The 24,652-nt window shown below is 44.7% G+C and overlaps 1 protein-coding gene across 6 annotated transcripts in view; it reads left to right on the forward strand.

The window, feature by feature from the left end:
- LOC126253044 (uncharacterized protein C2orf42 homolog) overlaps positions 1-24,652 on the forward strand; it is a 258,388-nt gene that overhangs the window by 16,363 nt on the left and 217,373 nt on the right. For 3 of the 6 annotated variants that reach the window (XM_049954115.1, XM_049954114.1, XM_049954120.1), the window contains exons 2-3: positions 7,511-7,618; positions 23,974-24,197. In XM_049954115.1, the coding sequence (XP_049810072.1) occupies positions 23,982-24,197 (216 nt within the window). In that variant the 5' untranslated portion in view covers positions 7,511-7,618; positions 23,974-23,981. Of the gene's footprint in view, positions 1-7,510; positions 7,619-9,834; positions 10,061-23,973; positions 24,198-24,652 lie in introns of those variants that run through there. The other 3 variants (XM_049954119.1, XM_049954117.1, XM_049954118.1) reach the window with 2 other exon arrangements.

Consider the following 24,652-nt stretch of genomic DNA (forward strand, 5'->3'; position numbering starts at 1 on the left):
TAGAGATTTTTTTTTTAATCGTAGACTGTTTGGAGACGGTGGGTTTGGCACGTAGTAACCTATACTTGCAGGAAAATGGCGACCCAGAAGGGTGAGTTTTAAGTGCCATAATTTTTGATAATAAATTTATATGGTTACTACATATATGACAACTCAAGACTTCTTGCATGGAGAAACTAAATACTCTCCAATTCATCACTAATAGCTCCTAGGGTCAAAGCAAACAGTTTTATTAACATTTGATAAAGAACTCATTGTACCCTCTTTGGACTATGGAAGCATTGTTTATACGTCAGTAGCACCATCCATCCTAGAAATATTAAATCCTGTCCACCACAATGTAATCCATTTGGCAGCTGGAGCTCTTTGAACGAGTCTAGTCCATAGCTCATTGTGGAAGCTGGAGTACCACAGCAGAAAATACAATGCCAACAACATTTATTGACTGATGCAATCGTGATTAATCAAATGCCCTACCACCCCTGTCATCTCATTTTATTTCACAATCCCATAACCCTGTTACTCATCAACCCTCTTGTAACAGATTAACTGGCAGCAGTATGACTGGACAGACATGAACTTCAACTTCCTCCGATTACCTGCTGCAATACTCTGTCTTGAAAGCCAAGGTATGTTCCCTAACCAACAGTGAGGATGAGCTTAAGGTGTGCTGCCAAAGAGAATACTACTTCCAATTTTTATCAATGTGCATTTTATTCATTCATCCAAAAGTATCCTCATTTTAATCTCCTCTAAGCAGATGGCTCCAAACAAGTTGGCGATGCATATGTACACAACTTAAATCAAGAATAACATACCTTAGCAAAAGAATGCAGTATTTACTACTAAGTTAGTAGCTATACATAGAGCTCTGCAAAACGTATCGACTTCCCCTTGACAGAATTTTTGTTTATGCAGTGACTCCTTGAGTGTTTTAAAACAACAGACAAAGGCTGTCCAAAACATCCATTGGTATCTGCTATACATGACAAACAGGAATATTCATTGTTTTTCTCTCGATGACAAGTCATGTTGGCGTTTCGTGTAATGAGCTGACTGGAAAACTGGCCAAAGAAGCAATGGCGGGAAACATTCAACTAGATATTCCAAGTGCTGAGTTACGCGTACATATAAGACACCACTTGTAGAAGACATAGCAATATAGTACACCACCCAATAGTCTATGAATCACTAAGGTCTGGCACATGTCGCTATGCAGATTAGTAAGGGAAGGTATTTCCTTCAGAATTCGGCATACCAAAATAATTTGTTGATTACTGTTATGACAAGAACAACCCCTGCAGTGCACCTGTGGAGAAATATTAGCGGTTTGGCACATCCTTGAATATTGTGCAGTTACTCAAGATCTCTGACTTCAAATGGACGTATATACACTCCTGGAAATGGAAAAAAGAACACATTGACACCGGTGTGTCAGACCCACCATACTTGCTCCGGACACTGCGAGAGGGCTGTACAAGCAATGATCACACGCACGGCACAGCGGACACACCAGGAACCGCGGTGTTGGCCGTCGAATGGCGCTAGCTGCGCAGCATTTGTGCACCGCCGCCGTCAGTGTCAGCCAGTTTGCCGTGGCATACGGAGCTCCATCGCAGTCTTTAACACTGGTAGCATGCCGCGACAGCGTGGACGTGAACCGTATGTGCAGTTGACGGACTTTGAGCGAGGGCGTATAGTGGGCATGCGGGAGGCCGGGTGGACGTACCGCCGAATTGCTCAACACGTGGGGCGTGAGGTCTCCACAGTACATCGAGGTTGTCGCCAGTGGTCGGCGGAAGGTGCACGTGCCCGTCGACCTGGGACCGGACCGCAGCGACGCACGGATGCACGCCAAGACCGTAGGATCCGCACACCGTTAGGCCGTCTTCCGCTCACGCCCCAACATCGTGCAGCCCGCCTCCAGTGATGTCGCGACAGGCGTGAATGGAGGGACGAATGGAGACGTGTCGTCTTCAGCGATGAGAGTCGCTTCTGCCTTGGTGCCAATGATGGTCGTATGCGTGTTTGGCGCCGTGCAGGTGAGCGCCACAATCAGGACTGCATACGACCGAGGCACACAGGGCCAACACCCGGCATCATGGTGTGGGGAGCGATCTCCTACACTGGCTGTACACCACTGGTGATCGTCGATGGGACACTGAATAGTGCACGGTACATCCAAACCGTCATCGAACCCATCATTCTACCATTCCTAGACCGGCAAGGGAACTTGCTGTTCCAACAGGACAATGCACGTCCGCATGTATCCCGTGCCACCCAATGTGCTCTAGAAGGTGTAAGTCAACTACCCTGGCCAGCAAGATCTCCGGATCTGTCCCCCATTGAGCATGTTTGGTACTGGATGAAGCGTCGTCTCACGCGGTCTGCACGTCCAGCACGAACGCTGGTCCAACTGAGGCGCTAGGTGGAAATGGCATGGCAAGCCGTTCCACAGGACTACATCCAGCATCTCTACGATCGTCTCCATGGGAGAATAGCAGCCTGCATTGCTGCGAAAGGTGGATATACACTGTACTAGTGCCGACATTGTGCATGCTCTGTTGCCTGTGTCTATGTGCCTGTGGTTCTGTCAGTGTGATCATGTGATGTATCTGACCCCAGGAATGTGTCAATAAAGTTTCCCCTTCCTGGGACAATGAATTCACGGTGTTCTTATTTCAATTTCCAGGAGTGTATATTACACCACCTATCAGTCTAGCAGATGCGACACGCTTCATACAAAGAAGTTAGTTATATATTACGACAAGTTTTGAGGAGGAGAACATTGTTATATCGACTTAGGGGGTGGATGATACTAACTACATATTTTATGTCAATGAAAATAATCAATTTTTGAAAACGTAAAGTCTTTCCTTCTCATCCCATCCTGTAAGTCTCCCCTGACTCAGAGGGGTTTCCTGAACTCTACCCCTTTTCCTAAACCTCACCAGTCCTTTTCCATCACCCTTCTTCCCTCCCCTTGAACCCTTTTGCCAGAAGAAGGAGCCACTGGCTCCAAAAGCTTGCATACATAATAATTTTTATATGTGTGTTTTCCTCTCGGCACTTGGCGAGCAGATTTTTTTATCTATCCAATTACATTATAACTACATATTTTAGGTTGCCATTTTAACTTTTACACAGTGTAATTAGTTGTATTTTTGCCAGTTGAATTTAGTAGGCTAGTTACTCATTTATCTACCTAGTACAAAACATGATAGTTCGATTACTGTTAAACAGTGAGGGTTGGGGTGAGGATGGGGGGGAGTGGGGTGTGAAGGGAAAGGAAAGGAAAGGAGAGGAAAGGAAAGGAAGGGAAGGGAAGTTCATATCTACGTCTTCTGACACCATGAGAGGATCAAGGGGCTAATAACCATAAAATTGAGCCACTTTATGTTTACAATTGTCATTATCATTGATGTCATCAATTCTTCGTCTGGTCCTCTTTCGAGTCACCATTCCTTTTACTGAATCCTTTATGATTCAGGCCCTTGCAGTGTTCAAGCCAATTTCTTTTCTGTCTCTTAACTGTTTCTAGTATTTGTCCTTTCTCATTCTCCGTATGTAACACAACCTCGTTAATTACTTTATCCGTCCATTTCACAACTTCCATTCTTCTACAGACTGACATTTCAGAAGGCTCTACATATTTATGGTCTTGCTAGCATACTCTCCATTTTTAGGTACCATACAGGTTTTTTGATACAAAACACCTCACTAATCTTTCCCTTGATCGTTTATTGAATTGTCAATAGAAAACAGTCCTCCTGTAAATAATTGCTTTTGCAATAGTCATCTTAGTTTTTATTTCTTGATTATAAGTCATGTTACTTTATTTTGCATACTAGGTACTTGATGTTATCAAGTTCTGCCACTGATTCATCACAAATTTCTATCTTGCTTTGTAAAAACCATTGTCGTAATCTTTTTCACATTTATATTCATTCTATGTTCATCACAACTAGTGTTCAGTTCTTCTAATATGTTATTAATTGCTTTTTCATTTTCTATTAGTAACTCCATGTAACTGTATGATTAAATGATGATGGCGTCCTCTTGGATAAAATATTCCGGAGGTAAAATAGTCCCCCATTCGGATCTCCGGGAGGGGACTACTCAAGACGACGTCGTTATCAGGAGAAAGAAAACTGGCGTTCTACGGATCGGAGCGTGGAATGTCAGATACCTTAATCGGGCAGGTAGGTTAGAAAATTTAAAAAGGGAAATAGATAGGTTAAAGTTAGATATAGTGGGAATTAGTGAAGTTTGGTGGCAGGAGGAACAAGACTATTGGTCAAGTGATTACAGGGTTATAAATACAAAATCAAATAGGGGTAATGCAGGAGTAGGTTTAATAATGAATAAAAAAATAGGAGTGCGGGTTAGCTACTACAAACAGCATAGTGAACGCATTATTGTGGCCAAGATAGACACAAAGCCCATGCCTACTACAGTAGTACAAGTTCATATTCCAACTAGCTCTGCAGATGATGAAGAAATTGATGAACTGTATGACGAGATAAAAGAAATTATTCAGGTAGTGAAGGGAGACGAAAATTTAATAGTCATGGGTGACTGGAATTCGTCAGTAGGAAAAGGGAGAGAAGGAAACATAGTAGGTGAATATGGATTGGGGGAAGAAATGAAAGAGGAAGCCGCCTTGTAGAATTTTGCACAGAGCATAACTTAATCATAGCTAACACGTGGTTCAAGAATCATAAAAGAAGGTTGTATACCTGGAAGAATCCTGGAGATACTAAAAGGTATCAGATAGATTATATAATGGTAAGACAGAGATTTAGGAACCAGGCTTTAAATTGTAAGACATTTCCAGGGGCAGATGTGGATTCTGACACAATATATTGGTTATGAACTGCAGATTGAAACTGAAGAAACTGCAAAAAGGTGGGAATTTAAGGAGATGGGACCTGGATAAACTGAAAGAACCAGAGGTTGTACAGAGTTTCAGGGAGAGCATAAGGGAACAATTGACAGGAATGGGGGAAAGAAATACAGTAGAAGAAGAATGGGTAGCTCTGAGGGATGAAGTAGTGAAGGCAGCAGAGGATCAAGTAGGTAAAAAGACGAGGGCTAGTAGAAATCCTTGGGTAACAGAAGAAATATTGAATTTAATTGATGAAAGGAGAAAATATAAAAATGCAGTAAATGAAGCAGGCAAAAAGGAATACAAACGTCTCAAAAATGAGATCGACAGGAAGTGCAAAATGGCTAAGCAGGGATGGCTAGAGGACAAATGTAAGGATGTAGAGGCTTGTCTCACTAGGGGTAAGATAGATACTGCCTACAGGAAAATTAAAGAGAACTTTGGAGAGAAGAGAACCACTTGTATGAATATCAAGAGCTCAGATGGCAACCCAGTTCTAAGCAAAGAAGGGAAGGCAGAAAGGTGGAAGGAGTATATAGAGGGTTTATACAAGGGTGATGTACTTGAGGACAGTATTATGGAAATGGAAGAGGATGTAGATGAAGATGAAATGGGAGATAAGATACTGCGTGAAGAGTTTGACAGAGCACTGAAAGACCTGAGTCGAAACAAGGCCCCGGGAGTAGACAACATTCCATTAGAACTACTGATGGCCTTGGGAGAGCCAGTCATGACAAAACTCTACCATCTGGTGAGCAAGATGTATGAGACAGGCGAAATACCCACAGACTTCAAGAAGAATATAATAATTCCAATCCCAAAGAAAGCAGGTGTTGACAGATTTGAAAATTACCGAACTATCAGTTTAATAAGTCACAGCTGCAAAATACTAACGCGAATTCTTTACAGATGAATGGAAAAACTGGTAGAAGCGGACCTCGGGGAAGATCAGTTTGGATTCCGTAGAAATGTTGGAACACGTGAGGCAATACTAACCTTACGACTTATCTTAGAAGAAAGATTAAGAAAAGGCAAACCTACATTTCTAGCATTTGTAGACTTAGAGAAAGCTTTTGACATTGTTCACTGGAACACTCTCTTTCAAGTTCTGAAGGTGGCAGGGGTAAAATACAGGGAGCGAAAGGCTATTTACAATTTGTACAGAAACCAGATGGCAGTTATAAGAGTCGAGGGGCATGAAAGGGAAGCAGTGGTTGGGAAAGGAGTGAGACAGGGTTGTAGCCTCTCCCCGGTGTTATTCAATCTGTATATTGAGCAAGCAGTAAAGGAAACAAAAGAAAAATTCGGAGTAGGTATTAAAATTCATGGAGAAGAAGTAAAAACTTTGAGGTTCGCCGATGACATTGTAATTCTGTCAGAGACAGCAAAGGACTTGGAAGAGCAGTTGAACGGAATGGACAGTGTCTTGAAAGGAGGATATAAGATGAACATCAACAAAAGCAAAACGAGGATAATGGAATGTAGTCAAATTAAATCGGGTGATGCTGAGGGGATTAGATTAGGAAATGAGACACTTAAAGTAGTAAAGGAGTTTTGCTATTTAGGGAGCAAAATAACTGATGATGGTTGAAGTAGAGAGGATATAAAATGTAGACTGCCAATGGCAAGGAAATCGTTTCTGAAGAAGAGAAATTTGTTAGCATCGAGTATAGATTTAAGTGTCAGGAAGTCGTTTCTGAAAGTATTTGTATGGAGTGTAGCCATGTATGGAAGTGAAACATGGACAATAACCAGTTTGGACAAGAAGAGAATAGAAGCTTTTGAAATGTGGTGCTATAGAAGAATGCTGAAGATAAGGTGGGTAGATCACGTAACTAATGAGGAGGTATTGAATAGGATTGGGGAGAAGAGAAGTTTGTGGCACAACTTGACTAGAAGAAGGGATCGGTTGGTAGGACATGTTTTGAGGCATCAAGGGATCACAAATTTAGCATTGGAGGGCAGCATGGAGGGTAATAATCGTAGAGGGAGACCAAGAGATGAATACACTAAGCAGATTCAGAAGGATGTAGGTTGCAGTAGGTACTGGGAGATGAAGAAGCTTGCGCAGGATAGAGTAGCATGGAGAGCTGCATCAAACCAGTCTCAGGACTGAAGACCACAACAACAACAAACTCCATGTTGTCATCAAATCTTATACATTTGGTTATCCTTCCCCCCTGTTGTCAGACAACTCTTTCGCTGGAAGCAGTTTTTAACTAAATCATTTAAATAGGTATTAAACAAAGTAGGTGATAGATAACCAATGTATCTGATCCCTCTCCTCTTTTAATTCCTCATATCCTGTATCATTAGTTTTAACTGTCATATATAGACTGGTTGTTAGTCTCCTTTCTTTCAAGTTGACTCCAGTCTGCTGCCAGATATCGTAAAGTTTAGTCCACTTAACACTTTACTCTATTGCACAGTTAACTGTAGCCTTCAGTTGCAACAATCACTGTGCAGATGTGTTTAAATTGAGAGCACCTCTCTGGGCTTATCCAGTTGATGAGTTACTATGTAATGTATTCAAGTATATATAATTGTGTATAGAAGTTTGTTTGATTTGTAATTTGGTTTCCTGTTATTGTAATATCCCCCTTTTCCTTTCTTCTTGAACAGGTTATCTGACATGGTAATAAGTCAAAATCAGTACCATTTGAGCTGCAGGAAACTGAAACATGTAATACCGACAGTTCATTAATCTTGGAAGAACTTACGCTGAGTGAGGTATCAAATTTATTGTCATGTATGGAATATATTTCATGCCGTTAGTTTATTTCACTATTGAAACCATAGCTATTTCTCTTAAGTCATCTAATTACTCACAGTTCTCATAAACGTTGTTGCACAAATGCAGTATTTCCGTCTTTCCTTGGCTTAAACCATTGAGAGCTCAATAGTACTCCCATACCCACCAGTCATGTTAAACATTTCATTTCCTAAAGTGCCATTTCAACTTCTTGCATAATGATTGGAAATCATTTGTCCACTTTAAGTAATTCTTTCAAACAATGGAAACTGTGTTGGAATTGCAACTATATTAGGCATTTCACTCAGAGCTGCCAAAGTTAGCTGTCATATATGTGTGAGGTGTGCTTGCTTTTGTTAACTTGTATATGTTTTCTTTTGTCAAGAAGGCTCTGGTCGAAAGCTGAATGTGGAGCAATCTTTTTGTTGCGCCTGTCGGCATCTCAATGTGTCATTTTTATGTTAAGTAATTTGCTTACGTCTTCCATATTCAGAGCATTTGAACAACATAATTTTTCTAAGCACATCTTCCATACATTCTTTATTCTTTGTTGTTATGTAATTTGATTACCATTTCCATCTTTATAATCCAGATAATGTTCCATTTACTGTTTAGAATAAGGCAACTGTTCCATTTGAACTATAAAAGGAATGTGATAAACCATTCTGCATTAAATTAAGCTATTCAGAAATATCTTTAAGAGCATGTGAGAAGAAAATTTGGCAAGAAAAACGACTGAAACAGTTAAAGAATGAAGAAAGTGAAATGGAAATATATGTTCAGTAGACAGTACATTGCATCAGTTAAGATAACAGATGGCACAGCAGCTAACAACTGGGAGGAAATTGTTCAAATATTGGAAGATACGTTTAATGTCTGCATTGTTCATGAGAGGAATCAGAAACACAGATAATTAGTTACCTGTGAAAATAGTGATATTCCTGAAGGAATGTCAGATCAATTTTATAAAGGCTTTAGGGGTTGAATAAAAGTAAGGCACTTGGAGATGCAGTGATTGAATATTAATGTTCGAAGCTGGAGGCAAATCAATGAAAAAGTAAACTAGTTTTTTAAAATAATGTTTGCAGAGGAATTTTTTTCCAAATCTGATACAGTGCTCTAACTACTCTTCTTTACAAGAAAGGAGACAGGCAATGCAAGAGAAGCTGCAGACCTTTCAGCCATCTCCCTGTAAAACACAGGACACTCACTAAAATTATGAACAACCCAATAAAAAAAAAATCATTGTATTTCAGCTGAATGAAGGAAACAAACTGGATTTAGAAGTGGACATGGATAATGGACCATTTGCAACTGGTAGATTAAATTACAGAACAGAGCAGTGAGTACAAATTAGCATTTGCCTGGTACTCATAGAACTGAAGAAAACTTTTGGCTCAGTTCCAAATTTGTCTGTGCAAGAAACTCTTTAGAAACAAGACACAGATGCAGCCTATGTTAGTATACTGAAGAATGTGTACACTAATGCACAGCATCTGTTAGACTTCACTCAGTGTGTGGGAGGACGAATGGCTGGCGGTGACGGCCAATAAACTGGGGTCGGTAAAGTCAACCACTCGGCTGTGGCGTTCCTCCTGCCGGCTGCTCAGGCGGGAAGAGGTGGCCCTCACACGTCTTCGGATCGGGCACTGTCCTCTGACGCATAGCTATTTATTACGGCGGGGGGATCCTCCGTTTTGTGATGCTTGTGGTGTGCCAATCTCTGTCCGGCACATTTTAACAGACTGCATTTTATACCGTGATGCAAGGGCAGAAGCACAAGTTTATGGGGATCTGCATGGTGTTTTAGCTAACGATGAGACGTGTGTGTCTAGGATTTTTAAGTTTTGTGATGTGTCTGGACTCTGGCCTAAACTTTTAGGCTGGAGGTTTTAGTGTATTGCAGAGTGGCTGACTCCTCCCCTTTTTCCTTGCGGTCAGCCAGCCCCTTCCATCTGCTACATTGTTTTAGCTCCCTCTACCTTTTTCTTCCTGTGTTGTCCATGTTTTACTGCTGACGCCCTGCTTCATCCCACGCTTCGGTGTGGGTGCGCACATATTTTTCAATGATTGTTCCCCGTGTTTTATGTTCCGTTTTATGTAAATGTTCTGATTTTTTTTTTTTCTTGCCACCCGTCTCACTGTGATACTGAACGGGCGCTGAAGACCTTGCTGTCGTGCGCCCACCAAACCCTTCTACTACTACTACTACTCACTCAGTAGATGCAAAGTTATGAATTGGAAGACCTCTCAACAGCCCTAGAGCAAGTTTTGAGATCCTTGAACATTGAAGAAGAAACACATAATGAAACATACCTGAACATGGACTGTGTGAAGTATTGAATGTACTCTGCATACTGTTTACTGTTCAGCAAATCCATGTGAATTCTCTGTTGCTGCTAACCCTTCTGTGCACTATGGTAAATTAAGAGTCTTTGTGTCAATATTATCTTTTTGGCATCCAGTTATTAAGTAAGTTTGGATATATTGTTCGGTAGATGACCCAATTTATCATCATAATGAATTCTGTTACACATGGTGTTGTTCCCTGTTGTTGTACTTAAACCACTTTTTAAAGTGTGTATCACAGTTTACGTATGTTACTTGAGAATCATTAGCACCTATGTAACATGTTACATGCATAGACTATTTGTACTAAGTCTCCACTGCATTCATACTAGAATATCATATTGTTTATTATATATGTATTTAGTTATCATCATTTTTTAAAGTTTTCCTTGTGCTCTCTTGTTGACAGAGTATAAAATGCTAATGTAAACATCACAGGGATAATATTTGACTTACTTGTAAAGTGACTACAAGGTACACTGTTGAAAATTGAGTGCAAAAAGGAAATTACATCTGGCTGCAAACTCAAAACATCAGAGGTTAAGTTTGCCAATATTGTACAGGTGTATAAAAAGCTTATGAGAAGAGTACCTCTTAAAAAATGTTAGACCGACTATTAATTACAAACATATGTTACAAATTCCTTCTTATAGAGAAGCCTAACAGACTTATACCAAACAGTGGAAAATCCAGGAGGGAATGTAACAATAGTATGAAAAGGGAAGTTGCTACTCACCATATAACGGAGATGCTGAGTCAGATAGGCACAACAAAAAGACTCACAATTAAAGTGTTTGGGCATTAAGGGCTTCGTCAACAATATACAACACACACACACACACACACGCGCACGCGCACGCGCACGCGCACGCGCGCGCGCGCGCACGCGCACGCGCGCGACTGCAGTCTCTGGCAACTGAAACTACACTGCAAGCAGCAGCACCAGTGCGTGATAGGAGTGGCGACTGGGTGGGGGTAAGGAGGCTGGGACGGGGAGGGGGAAGGGTAGTATGGTGGGGGTTGTGGACAGTGAAGTGCTGCAGGTTAGACAGAGGGCAGGGGAGAGTTGGGGAAGGGCGGGGAGGGGGGAGGGAGTAGCATAAAAGGTGAAAAATAAAAAGATTGGGTGTGATGGTGGAACGATGGCTGTGTAGTGCTGGAATGGGAACAGGGAAGAGCCTGGATGAGTGAGGACTGTGACTAATAATGGTTGAGGTGGGAGGGTTATGGGAACGTACAATGTATTGCAGGGAAAGTTCCCACTTGCGCAATTCAGAAGAGCTTGTGTTGGTGGGAAGGATCCATATGGCACAGGCTGTGAAGTAGTCATTGAAATAAAGGATATGATGTTTGGCAGCGTGTACAGCAACAGGGTGGTCCACTTGTTTCTTCGCCACAGTGTGTCAGTGGCCATTCATGCGGACAGACAGCTTGTTGGTTGTCAGGCCTACATAGAATGCAGACCAGGGGTTGCAGCTTAGCTTGTAGACCAAATGACTGGTTTCACAGGCAGCCCTGTCTTTGATGGGACAGGTGATGTTTGTGACTGGACTGGAGTAGATGATGGTGGGAGGATGTACGGGACAGGTCTTGCATCTAGGTCTATTACAGGGGTATTAGCCATGAGGTAAGGGATTGGGAGCAGGGGTTGTGTAAGGATGGACAAGTATATTGTGTAGGTTCGGTGGACGGGGGAATACCACTGTGGGAGGAGTGGGAAGGATAGTGGGCAGGACGTTTCTCTTTTCAGGGAACAACAAGAGGTAACTGAAATCCTGGAGGAGAATATAATTCAGCTTCTCCAGTCCTGGGTGGTAATGAGTTACGAGGGGAATGCTCCTCTGTGGCCGGACTGTGGGACTTCGGGAGGTGGTGGGAGACTGGAAAGATAAGGCACGGGAGATTTGTTTTTGTACAAGGTTGGGAGGATAATTATGGTCTGTGAAGGCTGTAGCGACACCCTTGGTGTATTTTGAGAGGGACTGCTCGTCACCATAGATACGATGACCACGGGTGGCTTGGCTGCACAGAAGGAACTTCTTGGTATGAAACGGGTGGCAGCTGTCGAAGTGGAGGTATTGTTGGTGGTTAGTAGGTTTGACATGGACAGAGATACTGATGTAGCTACCTTTGAGGTGGAGGTCAACATCTAGGAAATTGGCTTGTTGGGTTTAGTAGGACCGGGTGAAGCAAATGGGGGAGAGGTTGTTGAGGTTCTGGAGGAATGTTGATAGGGTGTCCTCACCTTTGATCCAGATAGCAAACATGGTATCAGTGAATCTGAACCAGGTGAGGGGTTTAGGATTCTGGGTTTTTAGGAAGGATTCCTGTAGATGGCCCATGAGTAGTTTGGCATAGGATGGTGCCATATAGGTGCCTATAGCCATTTTGTTTGTAGGTAATGCCTTCAAAGGAGTAGTAATTGTGGGTGAGAATATAGTTTGTCATTGCGACTAGGCAGTAGGTTGTTGGTTTGGAATCCATCGGGCATTGGGAAAGGTAGTGTTCAATAGCGGTAAGGCCATGGGCATTAGGAATTTTAGTGTACAGGGAGGTGGCATCAATAGTGATGAGCAGGGCACCATGTGGTAAAGGGACAAGAACTGTGGAGAGTCGGTGAAGGGAATGTTTGGTATTTTTTATATAGGAGGGTAGGTTCCGGGTAATAAGTTGAAGGTGTTGATCTACGAGATCAGAGATTCTCTCAGTGTGGGCACAGTAACCAGCCATAATGGGGTGTCCTGGGTGGTTAGGTTTGTGGACTTTAGGAAAAATGTAGAACGTAAGAGTGCAGGGAGTGGTAGGGGTGAGTAAAGAGATGGACTCTGGGGAGAGGTTCTGGGATGGGCCTAAGGATTTGATTAGTGACTGGAGATCCTGCTGGATTTCTGGAATAGGGACACTGTGGCAAGGTTTGTAGGTGGAGGTATCTGACAGCTGGCAGAGTCCTTCTACCAGGTAATCCTTGCGTTTCAAAACAACAGTGATGGAGCCTATGTCCGCAGGTAAGTTTATAAGGTTGGGATCAGTTTTTAGATGGTGGACTGTCGTTCTCTCTGCGGATGCCCCAATTTACACCCACTAATCCCACCTTATCCAGTCACATCTGCCATCCCCCTTCTTCACACTTATCCACCCTCAGACCTACTACCCACAGTAATATCTTTTTTATTATTTATTCTTTACTTTGATCGTTGTGACTTCTCGCCAATTTTAGTGAGTTTTGGGCTTTCTCTATTGTCGACTTTCTCAGATTTCATCTTGTTTTCCCCTTTTGCATCCATTTCATCCTTGTTTTGAATTTCCTTAAGTATTTGGTATTTTTGTGTAATTTTTCAGACATAATTCTAATTTTGCATTTTTTGCACCACCATGGATCTTTGCTCCTTCGATCTGTATCAGTTCAGAAAAGTTTCCTTATTCCTAGCAGATCCCAGTCCCACATGCTGCTCCTGCATTGTTGCTTGGCTCATGGAATCCCCTCGAATGGCCTTACCATCAAATTACCCATCTCTGGCTGCCACCCCTCCTTCCACTATGACCTCAACCTGTTCAGATTCCGCCAATCATTAGCCCTCTCCAACATAGTCCTGCAAAACCATGTCAACCTAGCCCAAACCTCCTTGCAGCACCTTCTCTCCATCTGTACAATTCTCCTGCTATGCAATACCATATTCCTGGAACCCATAATACACATTGAAACTCTTGCCCTGCAGGAACTTGAGCAACATGCACAACGCCACCTCAAAAAGCTCTCCATCCTGCTCACTTCTTACTCCTTGGAGTACCACTGTCCGTCACCTCTACAACAACCTCCAAACCTCCTTCACATTGCCTCATAGCTGATAGACCCTGTCTTACAGACGTACTGCACTTACCCCACCCTCCAAAGCTCCCTCCCGGCACCATACAGAATCCAGAACCTAAACAGACTCCCAACATAGTCATGAACCTTTCCTCCAGAAGACTTAGACCCACAGAAATATTGGTCCTTTCCAAAGGCCTCACCTTTTGCCCCACTCCCAAATTCAATCATGCAGGACTTGTTAAAGACCTTTTCGCCTTCTCTCAGTCCTTACAGTGGAAACATTTTTTTGCCACCAACCCTACCAATCAGACTCAACCAAAGGCAAGTATTGAACCTTGCCTAACTCAGTTCACTCCTCCATCCAACCGTGATCCATCCCCACTGCCCCTATTCACCCCCTGTTAACTTTCCAGAATTTCTTAACCTCTAACCTTGCCTCACCATCATTCCCCAAACCCCTCAACATTCAAACTATCCTTACATCAGCAGAAAAAACCACAATCCATGATCCAGAAACTGATCCCAACCTTATAATGCTACCTGCAGACAAAGGGTCTATAACAGTTGTTTTGAACCAAAAGGATTACCTGGTGGGAGGATTGTGCCAGCTGTCAGATACCTCCACCTACAAATCTAGCCACAGTGAGCCCATTCCAGAAACCCAGCAGGATCTCTAGTCACTACTCAAATCCTTAGGCCCATCCCAGAACCTCTCCCTGGGGGGGTCCATCTCTCTGCTCACCCCTACCACACTTTACCACACATGCCCTGCTTGCCACTATTGATGCCACCTCCCTGTACACTAAAATTTGTAATGCCCATGCCCTTACCACTATTGAACACTACCTTTCCCAATGCCCGATGGATTCCAGACCAACAACCTCCTTCCTAGTCACCATTACCAACTATATATCTCCCCCTGCAGGTCCGGGGGTTAGAACAGGACCGAGGTATTCCAGGCTGTCGTAAGAGGTGACTAAAAGGAGTGTCTTACGTTTCACCCCTTATGTGATGGCCGCTATAGGATTTGACTTCCATTCTTCCAAATTTATCCAAAGAGTGAGCCAATTTGGGAAGGGCACCTTACATGGTGCATCTTGTCCATCGTGCACTGAGATCTTTAGCACACTTAATCGGTGTGGATTTATAGTTCTGCTCATTCTCCAGTTGTTGGGCGAGGACACTTCCCGGGTGACTTTTCTTCCATCCACTGTGCAGTGAACTTTTCTGCGCCAATGATGATCATGGACTTCTTTGCACCTCACGTCCAGCATGGTAGCCAGTCCATTGTGGTGAGGCTACCATGTACCCATTGGTTGTAGCCCCCTGACTACACAGGGATCGCTCTGCTGGTGACTGTGCTGGTAACTCCCCACGTATGCCAAGGGGTAGATTCCCACCTCCCAGGGCTCTCGGCAATGGCCATCCTGCCAGGTGGACTTAGCTGTGGCTGAGTGGCACCCGTGGTGAGGGCCCCTGGTCGGAGTGGGTGGCATCAGGGCGGATGACACCCCATGAAGTGTACAACGTCATCAATTGCTAGTGGTCAAACACCAGCAGTCTCTAAGCACTCCAGGTCTCAGTTTAATGTAAGGAAGGATGATCCCAAATCGTTCCCATCCCTGGCCACATCATGGGAGGCTAAGGATGGCAGCAAACCTTATTCGCCCGTTACCTCATATGTACGAGAGCTGATGGGGAATCCTTTGTGTCACTGAAGCCTCAGTTTTTTGTAGAGCATTTAGAGGACAAGTTTGGGGAGATGGAGGGATTTTCCAAAATGCAGTATATGTCAGTATTCATAAAAACAGCATCCTCTGCCCAGTCACAGGCATTAATCGCCTGTGACAAGCTGGGGGATGCGTCTGTTTGCATCGCACCCAATAAGAGCTTAAATATGGTCCAGGGTATTATATTCCACAGGGACCTTCTTTTGCAGTCTGATGATGAGCTGTGGGCCAACTTAGAGCAGTAAGGTATTCATTTCGTCCGGTGCGTCCATTGGGGTCTGAGGGATAATCAGGTTACCACTGGGGCCTTCGAGGGTGACACATTAGCCGAGAAGGTCAAGGTCATGGTATACTGCTGTGATGCGGTGCATTAAGTGCTGGAAGTTTGGGCATATGTCTTCCCTCTGTACTTCCAGTGTCACCTGCCGAGATTGTGGATGTCCTTCACACCCCAATACTCCATGTGCCCCGCCTCCCATCTGTGTCAACTGCGGAGAGCACCATTCCTCTTGCTCGCCGGACTGCAGGATTCTACAGAAAGGAAGGAAAATTGTGGAATACAAGACCCTTGACTGACTGACCTACAATGAGGCTAAGAGGAAATTTGAACAGCTACATCCTGTGCATATGACATCCACTTGTGCTGCTGCTACGACAATGGTTTTAGCCCCTTCAGTTCTGCCATTTACAGTTGGCTCTCAGTGCCGTAAGACTCCGCCTGCCCCCCTTGATGGTGGGGGGCACTTCTATTCCTGTTACTCCTGCACCACCTACTTTGGGAGCAACGCCCCCTTCCCCAAACCATTGGGGACATCAGCCCCCACTTCTCAGCCAGAGAAGCGTAAGTCTTCTTCGGCTCCTCTCGCTAGGAGGGGATCTCTTGGGCCACTCCATTCCCAGGTTCCTACCAGTGGCAAAGCAGACACCTGCCAGTGGCTGAAGCTCCCACAGGTAGTTGGTTGTAGGGCTTCACGGTCCTCCTCAGTCCCTGAGACTGAATCAGTGAAGCCCTCCCAGCCGGAAAAAGCTAAGGAATGGCGAGAGAAACCTAAAAAGAAAAAGACCCCCAAGAACCAAGACATTGCATTGGCACCCACACCACTGCTACCTACAAGCTCTGCGTCTGAGGGTGAAGTGGAGATTCTGGCTTCCCCTGAGGACCTAGATCTCGCTGGGCCGTGGATATTGACTGCTCGGATACTCAGTCGGTGGCAGCAGGTGACCCTGAGGCATAAACTGCCTCCCTAAGTGTTTCATGCCTTTCCAGCCTCACGATAACGTCACCCCCAGTGGAATTGCTGTGGTTTTTTCCATCACCTGGCTGAGCTACGGCAACTGTTAAGCTTTACACCTGCTTTCTGCATTGCCCTCCAGGAAATTTGGTTCCCGGCAGTGGGGACCCCTGCTGTCCATGGTTATAGCAGATATTACAAGAACTGTAGCGAATGTAATGGAGTGTCAGATGCAGTTTGTGTCTATGTCCTGAACTCGGTATGTAGTGAACTTTTGCCCCTTCAAACTCCTCGTGACGCTGTGGGGCTGTCAGGATAAGGATGACACATGAAATAACTGTCTGCAACGTATATCTCCCTCTGGATGGTGTGGTACCCCTGAACGTATTGGCTGCACTGATTGATCAACTCCCCCTAAACCTTTCTTACTTTTGGGAGATTTTAATGTCCATAATACCTTGTGGGGTATCGCCTCGCTTACTGGCCGATGTAGAGATGTCGAAAATTTACTATCTCAACTCGACCTCTGTCTCTTAAATACTGGGGCCCCCACACATTTCATTGTGGCTCATGGTACTTACTCGGCCATTGATTTATCCCCCTGCAGCCCTGGACTTCTCCCATCTGTACACTGGAAAGCCCACGATGACTTGTGTGGTAGTGACTGCTTTCCCATTTTCTTGTCACTCCCCCGGCAATATTCCCCCAGACATCTACCCATATGGGCTTTAAACAAGGCAGACTGGGAAGCTTCCACCTTTGCTGTCTCTGTTGAATCTCCCCCACATGGTACCTTCAATGTGGTATTTGAACGGGTCACTAGAACGATGGTTTCTGCGGTGGAAAATGTGATCCCTTGTTCCTTAGGGTGCCCCGGTGAAATTCAGTACTTTGGTGGTCGCTGGAAATTGCTGAGGCGATTGAAGAGTGCCGGCGAGCTCTACAGTGACAGAGGCAGCACCCTTCCTTGGAGCACCTAATAGCTTTTAAATGGCTCTGTGCCTGAGTTCGCCAGCTTATAAAAAGACAGAAACATGGATGTTGGGAGAGGTATGTCTTGACCATTGGGTGCCATACGTCACCTTCCCAAATCTGGACAAAGATCAGATGTGTTTTTGGGTACCAGACCCCGACAGGTGTCCCTGGCATTAACGTCAATGGCGTGTTATCTACTGACCCAAACGCAATTGCTGAGTGCTTTGCTGAGCACTATGCTCGAGCCTCTGCGTCGGAGAATTACCCCCAGCCTTTCACATCCTCAAATGGTGGATGGCAGGGAAAGTTCTCTCATTCACTGAATGTCATAGTGAACCTTATAATGCTCCATTTAGAGAGTGGGAGCTCATCAGTGCCCTTGCACATTGCCCTGACACAGCTCCTGGGTGAGATCGTATCCACAGTCAGATGATTAAACATCTCTCATTGGACTACAGGCAACATCTCCTCACCATCTTCAACCACATATGGTGCGATGGTGTCTTTCCATCACAATCGCGGGAGAGCACCATCATACAGTGTGCTCTTTGGTAAAAGCCCGCTTGATGTGGATAGCTATCGGCTTGTCAGCCTCACCAGTGTTCTTTGTAAGCTGTTAGAATGTATGGTAAGTCACGGTTGTGTTGGCTCCTGGAGTCACGGGGTCTACTGTCTCCATGCCAGGGTGGTTACCGCCAGGGTTGCTCTACCACTGAAAATCTTGTGTCCCTCGGGTCCACTATCCGAACAGCCTTTACCAGGCGCGAACACCTGGTTGCTGTCTTTTTTGATCTACGGAAAGCTTATGACACAACCTGGCGTCATCATATCCTTGCCACTTTATATGAGTGGGGTATCTGGGGCCCGCTTCTGATTTTTGTCCAAAACTTCCTGTCGCTTTGTACTTTCCGTGTCCAAGTTGGTGCCTCCCTTAGTTCCCCCCCCCCCCCCCCCCCACCCACCCACCCCCCCCACCCCACACCCCCACCACCACCACCACCACCATGAGAATGGAGTCCTGCAGTGCTCTGTATTAAGTGTCTCTCTCTCTATTTTCCGTGGCCATTGACGGTCTAGCAGCAGCTGTAGGAACGTTGATCTCACCTTCTCTGTATGCAGACAACTTCTGTATTTCATATTGCTCCTCCAGTACTGGTGTTGCTGAATGGTGCCTACAGGGAGCCATTCTCAAGGTGCAGGTATGGACTCTAGCCCACAGCTTCCAGTTTTCAGCTGCAAAGTCGTGTGTCATGCACTTCTGTCAGCATCATACCATTCATCCAAAACCAGAACTTTACCTCAATGACAATCCACTCACTGTAGTGGAGACATATCAATTCTTAGGACTGGTTTTCGAAGCTTGATTGACTTGGCTTCCTCACCTTCATCAGCTTAAGTGGAAGTCCTGGCAGCACCTCAATGCCCTCACTGCCTGAGCAACACCAACTAGGGTGCTGATCGCTCTACGCTGCTGCAATTCTACAGAGCCCTTTTTCAATCCCACCATGACTCTGGGAGTCTGGTTTATGGTGGTTTATGGTTCGGTGGTGCCCTCAGCATTGTGTTTAATTAACCCACTGCACCACTATGAAGTTGGACTAGTGACGGGAGCTTTTAGGACGAGTCCGGTGACCAGTGTTCTGGTGGAGGCAAGAGTCCCTCCATTGGTGATCAGACATGCACAACTTCTCGTCAGTTACGTTGCACACATTCGTAGCTCTCATGAGCATCCAAATTACCGTCTCCTTTTCCCAACCATGGCGGTTCATCGTCCTCATCGGCAGCCCAGGTCAGTTCTTACAATTGCGGTTCATGTCCAATCTCTTCTGTCTGAACTGGAGTCCTTCCCTGTAACACCTCTACTCGAGGTCCATTCACGTACTCCTGCATGTTGTAAACATAGGCCAAAGCTTCGTTTAGACTTTTCGCTTGGCCCTAAGGACTCAGTTAACCCCGCGGCTATGCACTGTCACTTCCTATCAATTCTTGATGTGTCCTGGGGCTCTGAAGGGGTTTACGCAGATGGCTCAATGGCTGATGGTCACGTTGGCTTCGCCTATGTTCACTGAGGACATATTGAACAGCACTCCTTACCAGATGGCTGCAGTGTTTTCACTGCAGAGCTGGCGGCCATATCTCGTGCTCTTGAGCACACTCGCTAATGCCCTGGTGAGTTGTTTCTTCTCTGTACTGACTCTTTGCGCAGTCTACAAGCTATTGACCAGTGCTTCTCTTGCCATCCATTGGTAGCAACCGTCTGGGAGTCCATTATACCCTGGAACAGTGCAGTCATTCATTGGTGTTTGTCTGGGCCCCAGGACATGTCAGCATCCCAGGCAGTGAATTTTCTGAGAGGCTGGCTAAACAAGCTACACGGAAACCACTTATGGAGATCAACATACTTGCAACTGACCTGCATTCGTTATTACGCCACAAGGTTTTTCGGCTCTGGGAGACAGAATGGCATAACCTCGGTATGCACAACAAACTGCGTGTCATTAAGGAGACTACGAATGCATGGGAGTCTTTCATGTGGGCCTCTCACAGGGACTTAGTGGTTCTCTGCCGGCTCCACATTGGCCACACTAGGATGACCCATGGCTATCTCCTGCACAGTGATGACTCACCTCAGTGTCGGTGCGGCACACGATTGACAGTGGCCCATGTGTTGCGCTGTCCCATTTTGGCTGGCCTGCAATGAAATCTTCGGTTACTGGACTTGTTACCATTAATTAGCTAATAACGCATCGGCTGGTTTAGTTGTACATTTAATACGTCAGGGTGCGTTTTGTCATTCTATCTAAGTTTTTGTGCATGTCCTTTGTCCCTCTGTGTCCTCCACCCTAGTGCTTTTAGGCTGGAGGTTTTAATGTGTTGCAGAGTGGCTGGCTTATCCTTTTTATTCTCGCGATCAGCCAGCTGTGGTCGTATGCTCTCTTGTTTTAATTTCTTCTACCTGTTTCTTGCATCTCTTAGTGGTTTTCTTGTCCTATATTATCCATTGCAGTGTTGGTTGCCCTTCGCTCATTCTTGCAGTTTTCCCCTTTCTTCCAGTTTAGTGTTGTAAGTCTCGTTTGTTTTATTCTCTCCCTTGTGGAATTGTTTTAATAGGAACAAGGAACTGATGACCTAATAGTTTGGTCCCCTCACCCACAATTACTTCTCCTTTGAAGGCATTACCTACAAACAAATCTGGGGTTGGGGTATAGAAACCAGCATGGCACCATCCTACAACTTATTTATGGGCCATCTAGAGGAGCCCTCCCTAAAAACCAGAATTCCAAACCCTTCACCTGTTTCAGATTCATTGATGCCATCTTTGCTATCTGGATCAAGGGTGAGGACACCCTGTCCACACTCTTCCAGAGCCTCAACAACTTCTCCCCCAGTTGCTTCGCCTGGTCCTACTCAACCCAACAAGCCAACTTCCTAGATGTTAACCTCCACCTCAAAGATGTCTACATCAGTACTTCCGTCCATGTCAAACCTACTAACCACCAGCAATACCTCCACTTTGACAGCTGCCACCCGTTCCATACCAAGAAGTTCCTTCCTTGCAGCCAAGCCACCCATGGTCATCGTATCTGCAGTGATGAGCAGTCCCTCTCAAAATATACTAAGGGTCTTCCTAAAAACCCACAATTCTAAACCCCTCAACATGGTTCAAATTCATTGATGCCATCTTTGCTATCTGGATCAAAGGTGAGGGCACCCTGTCCACTCTCCTCCAGAACCTCAACAACTTCTCCCCCAGTTGCTTCACCTGGTCCTACTCAACCCAACAAGCCACCTTCCTAGATGTTGACCTCAACCTCAAAGGTAGCTACATCAGTATCTCTGTCCGTATCATACTTACAAACCACCAGCAACACCTCCACTTCGACAGCTGCCACCCGTTCTATTCCAAAGAGTCCCTTCCGTACAGCCTAGCTACCTGTGGTCATCACTTGTGCAGTGATGAGCTGTCTCTCCCAAAATATACCAAGGGTCTCACTGAAGGCTTCACTGACCACTATTATCCTCCCAAACTTGTACAAAAACAAATCTCCCTTGCCTTATCTTTCCAGTCTTCCACCACCTCCCAAAGTCCCACCGTCCGGCCACAGAGGAGCATTCCCCTCGTAACTCAGTACCACCTAGGACTGGAACAACGGAATTATATTCTCCTTCAGGGTTTTGATTACTTCTCGTGGTACCCTGAAATGAGAAATGTCCTGCCCACTATCCATTGCACCCCTGCCACAGTGGTATTCCACCGTCCACTGAACCTACACAACATACTCGTCCATCCTAACACAACCCCTGCTCCCAATCCCTTACCTCATGGCTCATACTCCTGTAATAGACCTAGATGCAAGACCTGTCCCATACATCCTCCCACCACCACCTACTACAGTTCGGTCACTAACTTCACCTATCCCTTCAAAGGCAGGGCTACCTGTGAAACCAGTCATGTGATCTACAAGCTAAGCTACAACCACTGTGCTGCATTCCATGTAGGAATGTCAACCAACAAGCTGTCTGTCCCCATGAAGGGCCAACGACAGACTGTGGCGAAGAAACAATTAGACCACCCTGTTGCTGAACACGCTGCCAAACTTCATATCCTTCAGAATGAGATTTTCACTCTGCAGCGGAGTGTGCGCTGATATAAAACTTCCTGGCAGATTAAAACTGTATATCGGACCAAGACTCGAACTCGGGACCTTTGCCTTTTGTGGGCAAGTGCTCTACCAACTGAGCTACCCATGTACGATTCACGCCCCGTCCTCACAGCTTTACTTCTGCCAGTACCTCGTATCCTACCTTCCAAACTTTACAGAAGCTGTCCTGCGAACCTTGCAGAACTAGCACTCCCAAAAGAAAGGATATTGCGGAGACATGGCTTAGCAACAGCCTGGGGGATGTTTCCAGAATGAGATTTTCACTCTGCAGCCGAGTGTGCGCTGATATGAAACTTCCTGGCAGATTAAAATTGTGTGTCGGACCGAGACTCGAATTCGGGACCTTTGCCTTTCGCGGGCAAGTGCTCTAGCACTTTCATCATATCCTTCATTTCAATGACTGCTTCACTGCCTATGCCATATGGATCCTTCCCACTAACACAAGCTTTTCTGAATTGCACAGGTGGGAACTTTCCCTGCAGTACATCCTACGTTCCCATAACTTTCTTGGCCTCAATCTTCGTTAGTCACTGTCCTCACCCATTCAACCCCCTTCCCTGTTTCCATTCGAGCACTACACAGCCGTCATTCCACCATCACACTCAGTCTTTTTGTTTCTCTCCTTTTCTGCTACTCCCCCCTGCCCCCCTTCCACTCTCCCTACCCCTCCCCTGCTCTCCGTCTAACCTGCAGCACTTCACTGTCTGCCACCCCTACCATACTATCCCTCCCCGTCCCAGCCTCCTCCTTACCCCCACCCAATCGTGGCGCTGCTACTGGTTGCAGTGTGGTTTCAATTGCCCAAGACTGCAGTCGTGTGTGTGTGTGTGTGTGTGTGTGTGTGTGTGTGTGTGTGTGTGTGTGTGTGTGTTGTTGACAAAGGTCTTAATGGCTGAAAGCTTTAATTGTGAGAGCCGTTTTGTTGTGCCTATCTGCGACTCGAGTCTTTGCTGTGTAGTGAGTAGCAACTTTCCTTTTCATGATACAGTAAGAATGATATATCTCAGTCTCCTTGGAAAATTATCCTGAAGGAAGGGTGCGTTTCATAGATGACGTATCTACTAAATATAAAACTTGGGCCATCAATTTTATTGCCTTGCTGGAAATATTTTCAACCCTTTTACAAACATTTGCTCTGGAGGTACTTGATAGTTCTCCTTGCTTCAGAATGGCTTTGAATCGCAAATACAGCAACCAGTTTAAAAAACTGTTAAAGTAATTGCTACATAAACGATAGCCTTAAAAGATGTTCACATTATTCTTACCAGAAATACTGCACCTTCTATACCTCCTTCCTCCTGCTTTCTTTGAAGGATAGTCCGCATTGATTTTATTTCGTAACCTGTCAATTTTGAACATGATGAATGTAGTCCTGGTTGTAAAGAAAAGAAAAGAAAAAAAAAAGAGTTTATTGCTGTTTACAGTATCGTGGCACCTGCAGTTTGTGTATATGGTTATGTTATGTTGTGTTTTGACAGTGATTGGGTCTAGATTCTGAAGCATGTAAATCTTTGAATTGTATGTTTTGTTTATTTGTTTGTTTGTTGAAGATGCAACTATTGATTTGTATTGCAGAGCTGAATATGCCCAATGACAGTGCCAGGCTTAAAGCATTACTTTCAGATTTGGGCAGAGCAACACTTCGAGGAGTTCGTAAATGCCCAAAATGTGGGACATATAATGGAACAAGAGGTGTCTGTTGCAAGAATAAGGCCTGTAATGTTGTATTCAAGGAAGCTGGTGAGAAAAGGAAGCTTTCAACGGAAGCCTGCAAACTTGTTACAGGAACAACAACACAGGTATTTTCTTTATACATAATTTTAATCTGTACAGGGTCCTGTTATGTATTCTTTCAGGAAACAGTTCTTTGTTGCATTCAGTTAGTGCCTACAGTTCATGTTTTATAAATATCATATATGGAAATGGTGTCATAGTCACAGTGGTGAGCTGTATTTACAGTTGAGAGATATGTTGTAGCCCCACTGCCGGTATTCTATTTGTGAGGTTTCACTATGTTTACAATCTAAGGATCCCATTTGGAAGAGACTCATACACATACTTATGAGGCAATATGGAAAACAGTAAGAATAATTGATGAACTGACAACAGAAAGCTGCAAAGCAACCTTACATGAAGCTGACTGGTGGGATGCATATGCAAGACAAATGCCAGTTCAAAATTTATGTATTTATAGATTTAGTGTACTTAGGTATTTTTGCAGAACATATCAGATCAATTACAGATGTAATATATA

The sequence above is a fragment of the Schistocerca nitens genome, chromosome 4, assembly GCF_023898315.1.
Source record: "Schistocerca nitens isolate TAMUIC-IGC-003100 chromosome 4, iqSchNite1.1, whole genome shotgun sequence".
Classification (NCBI taxonomy): domain Eukaryota; kingdom Metazoa; phylum Arthropoda; class Insecta; order Orthoptera; family Acrididae; genus Schistocerca; species Schistocerca nitens.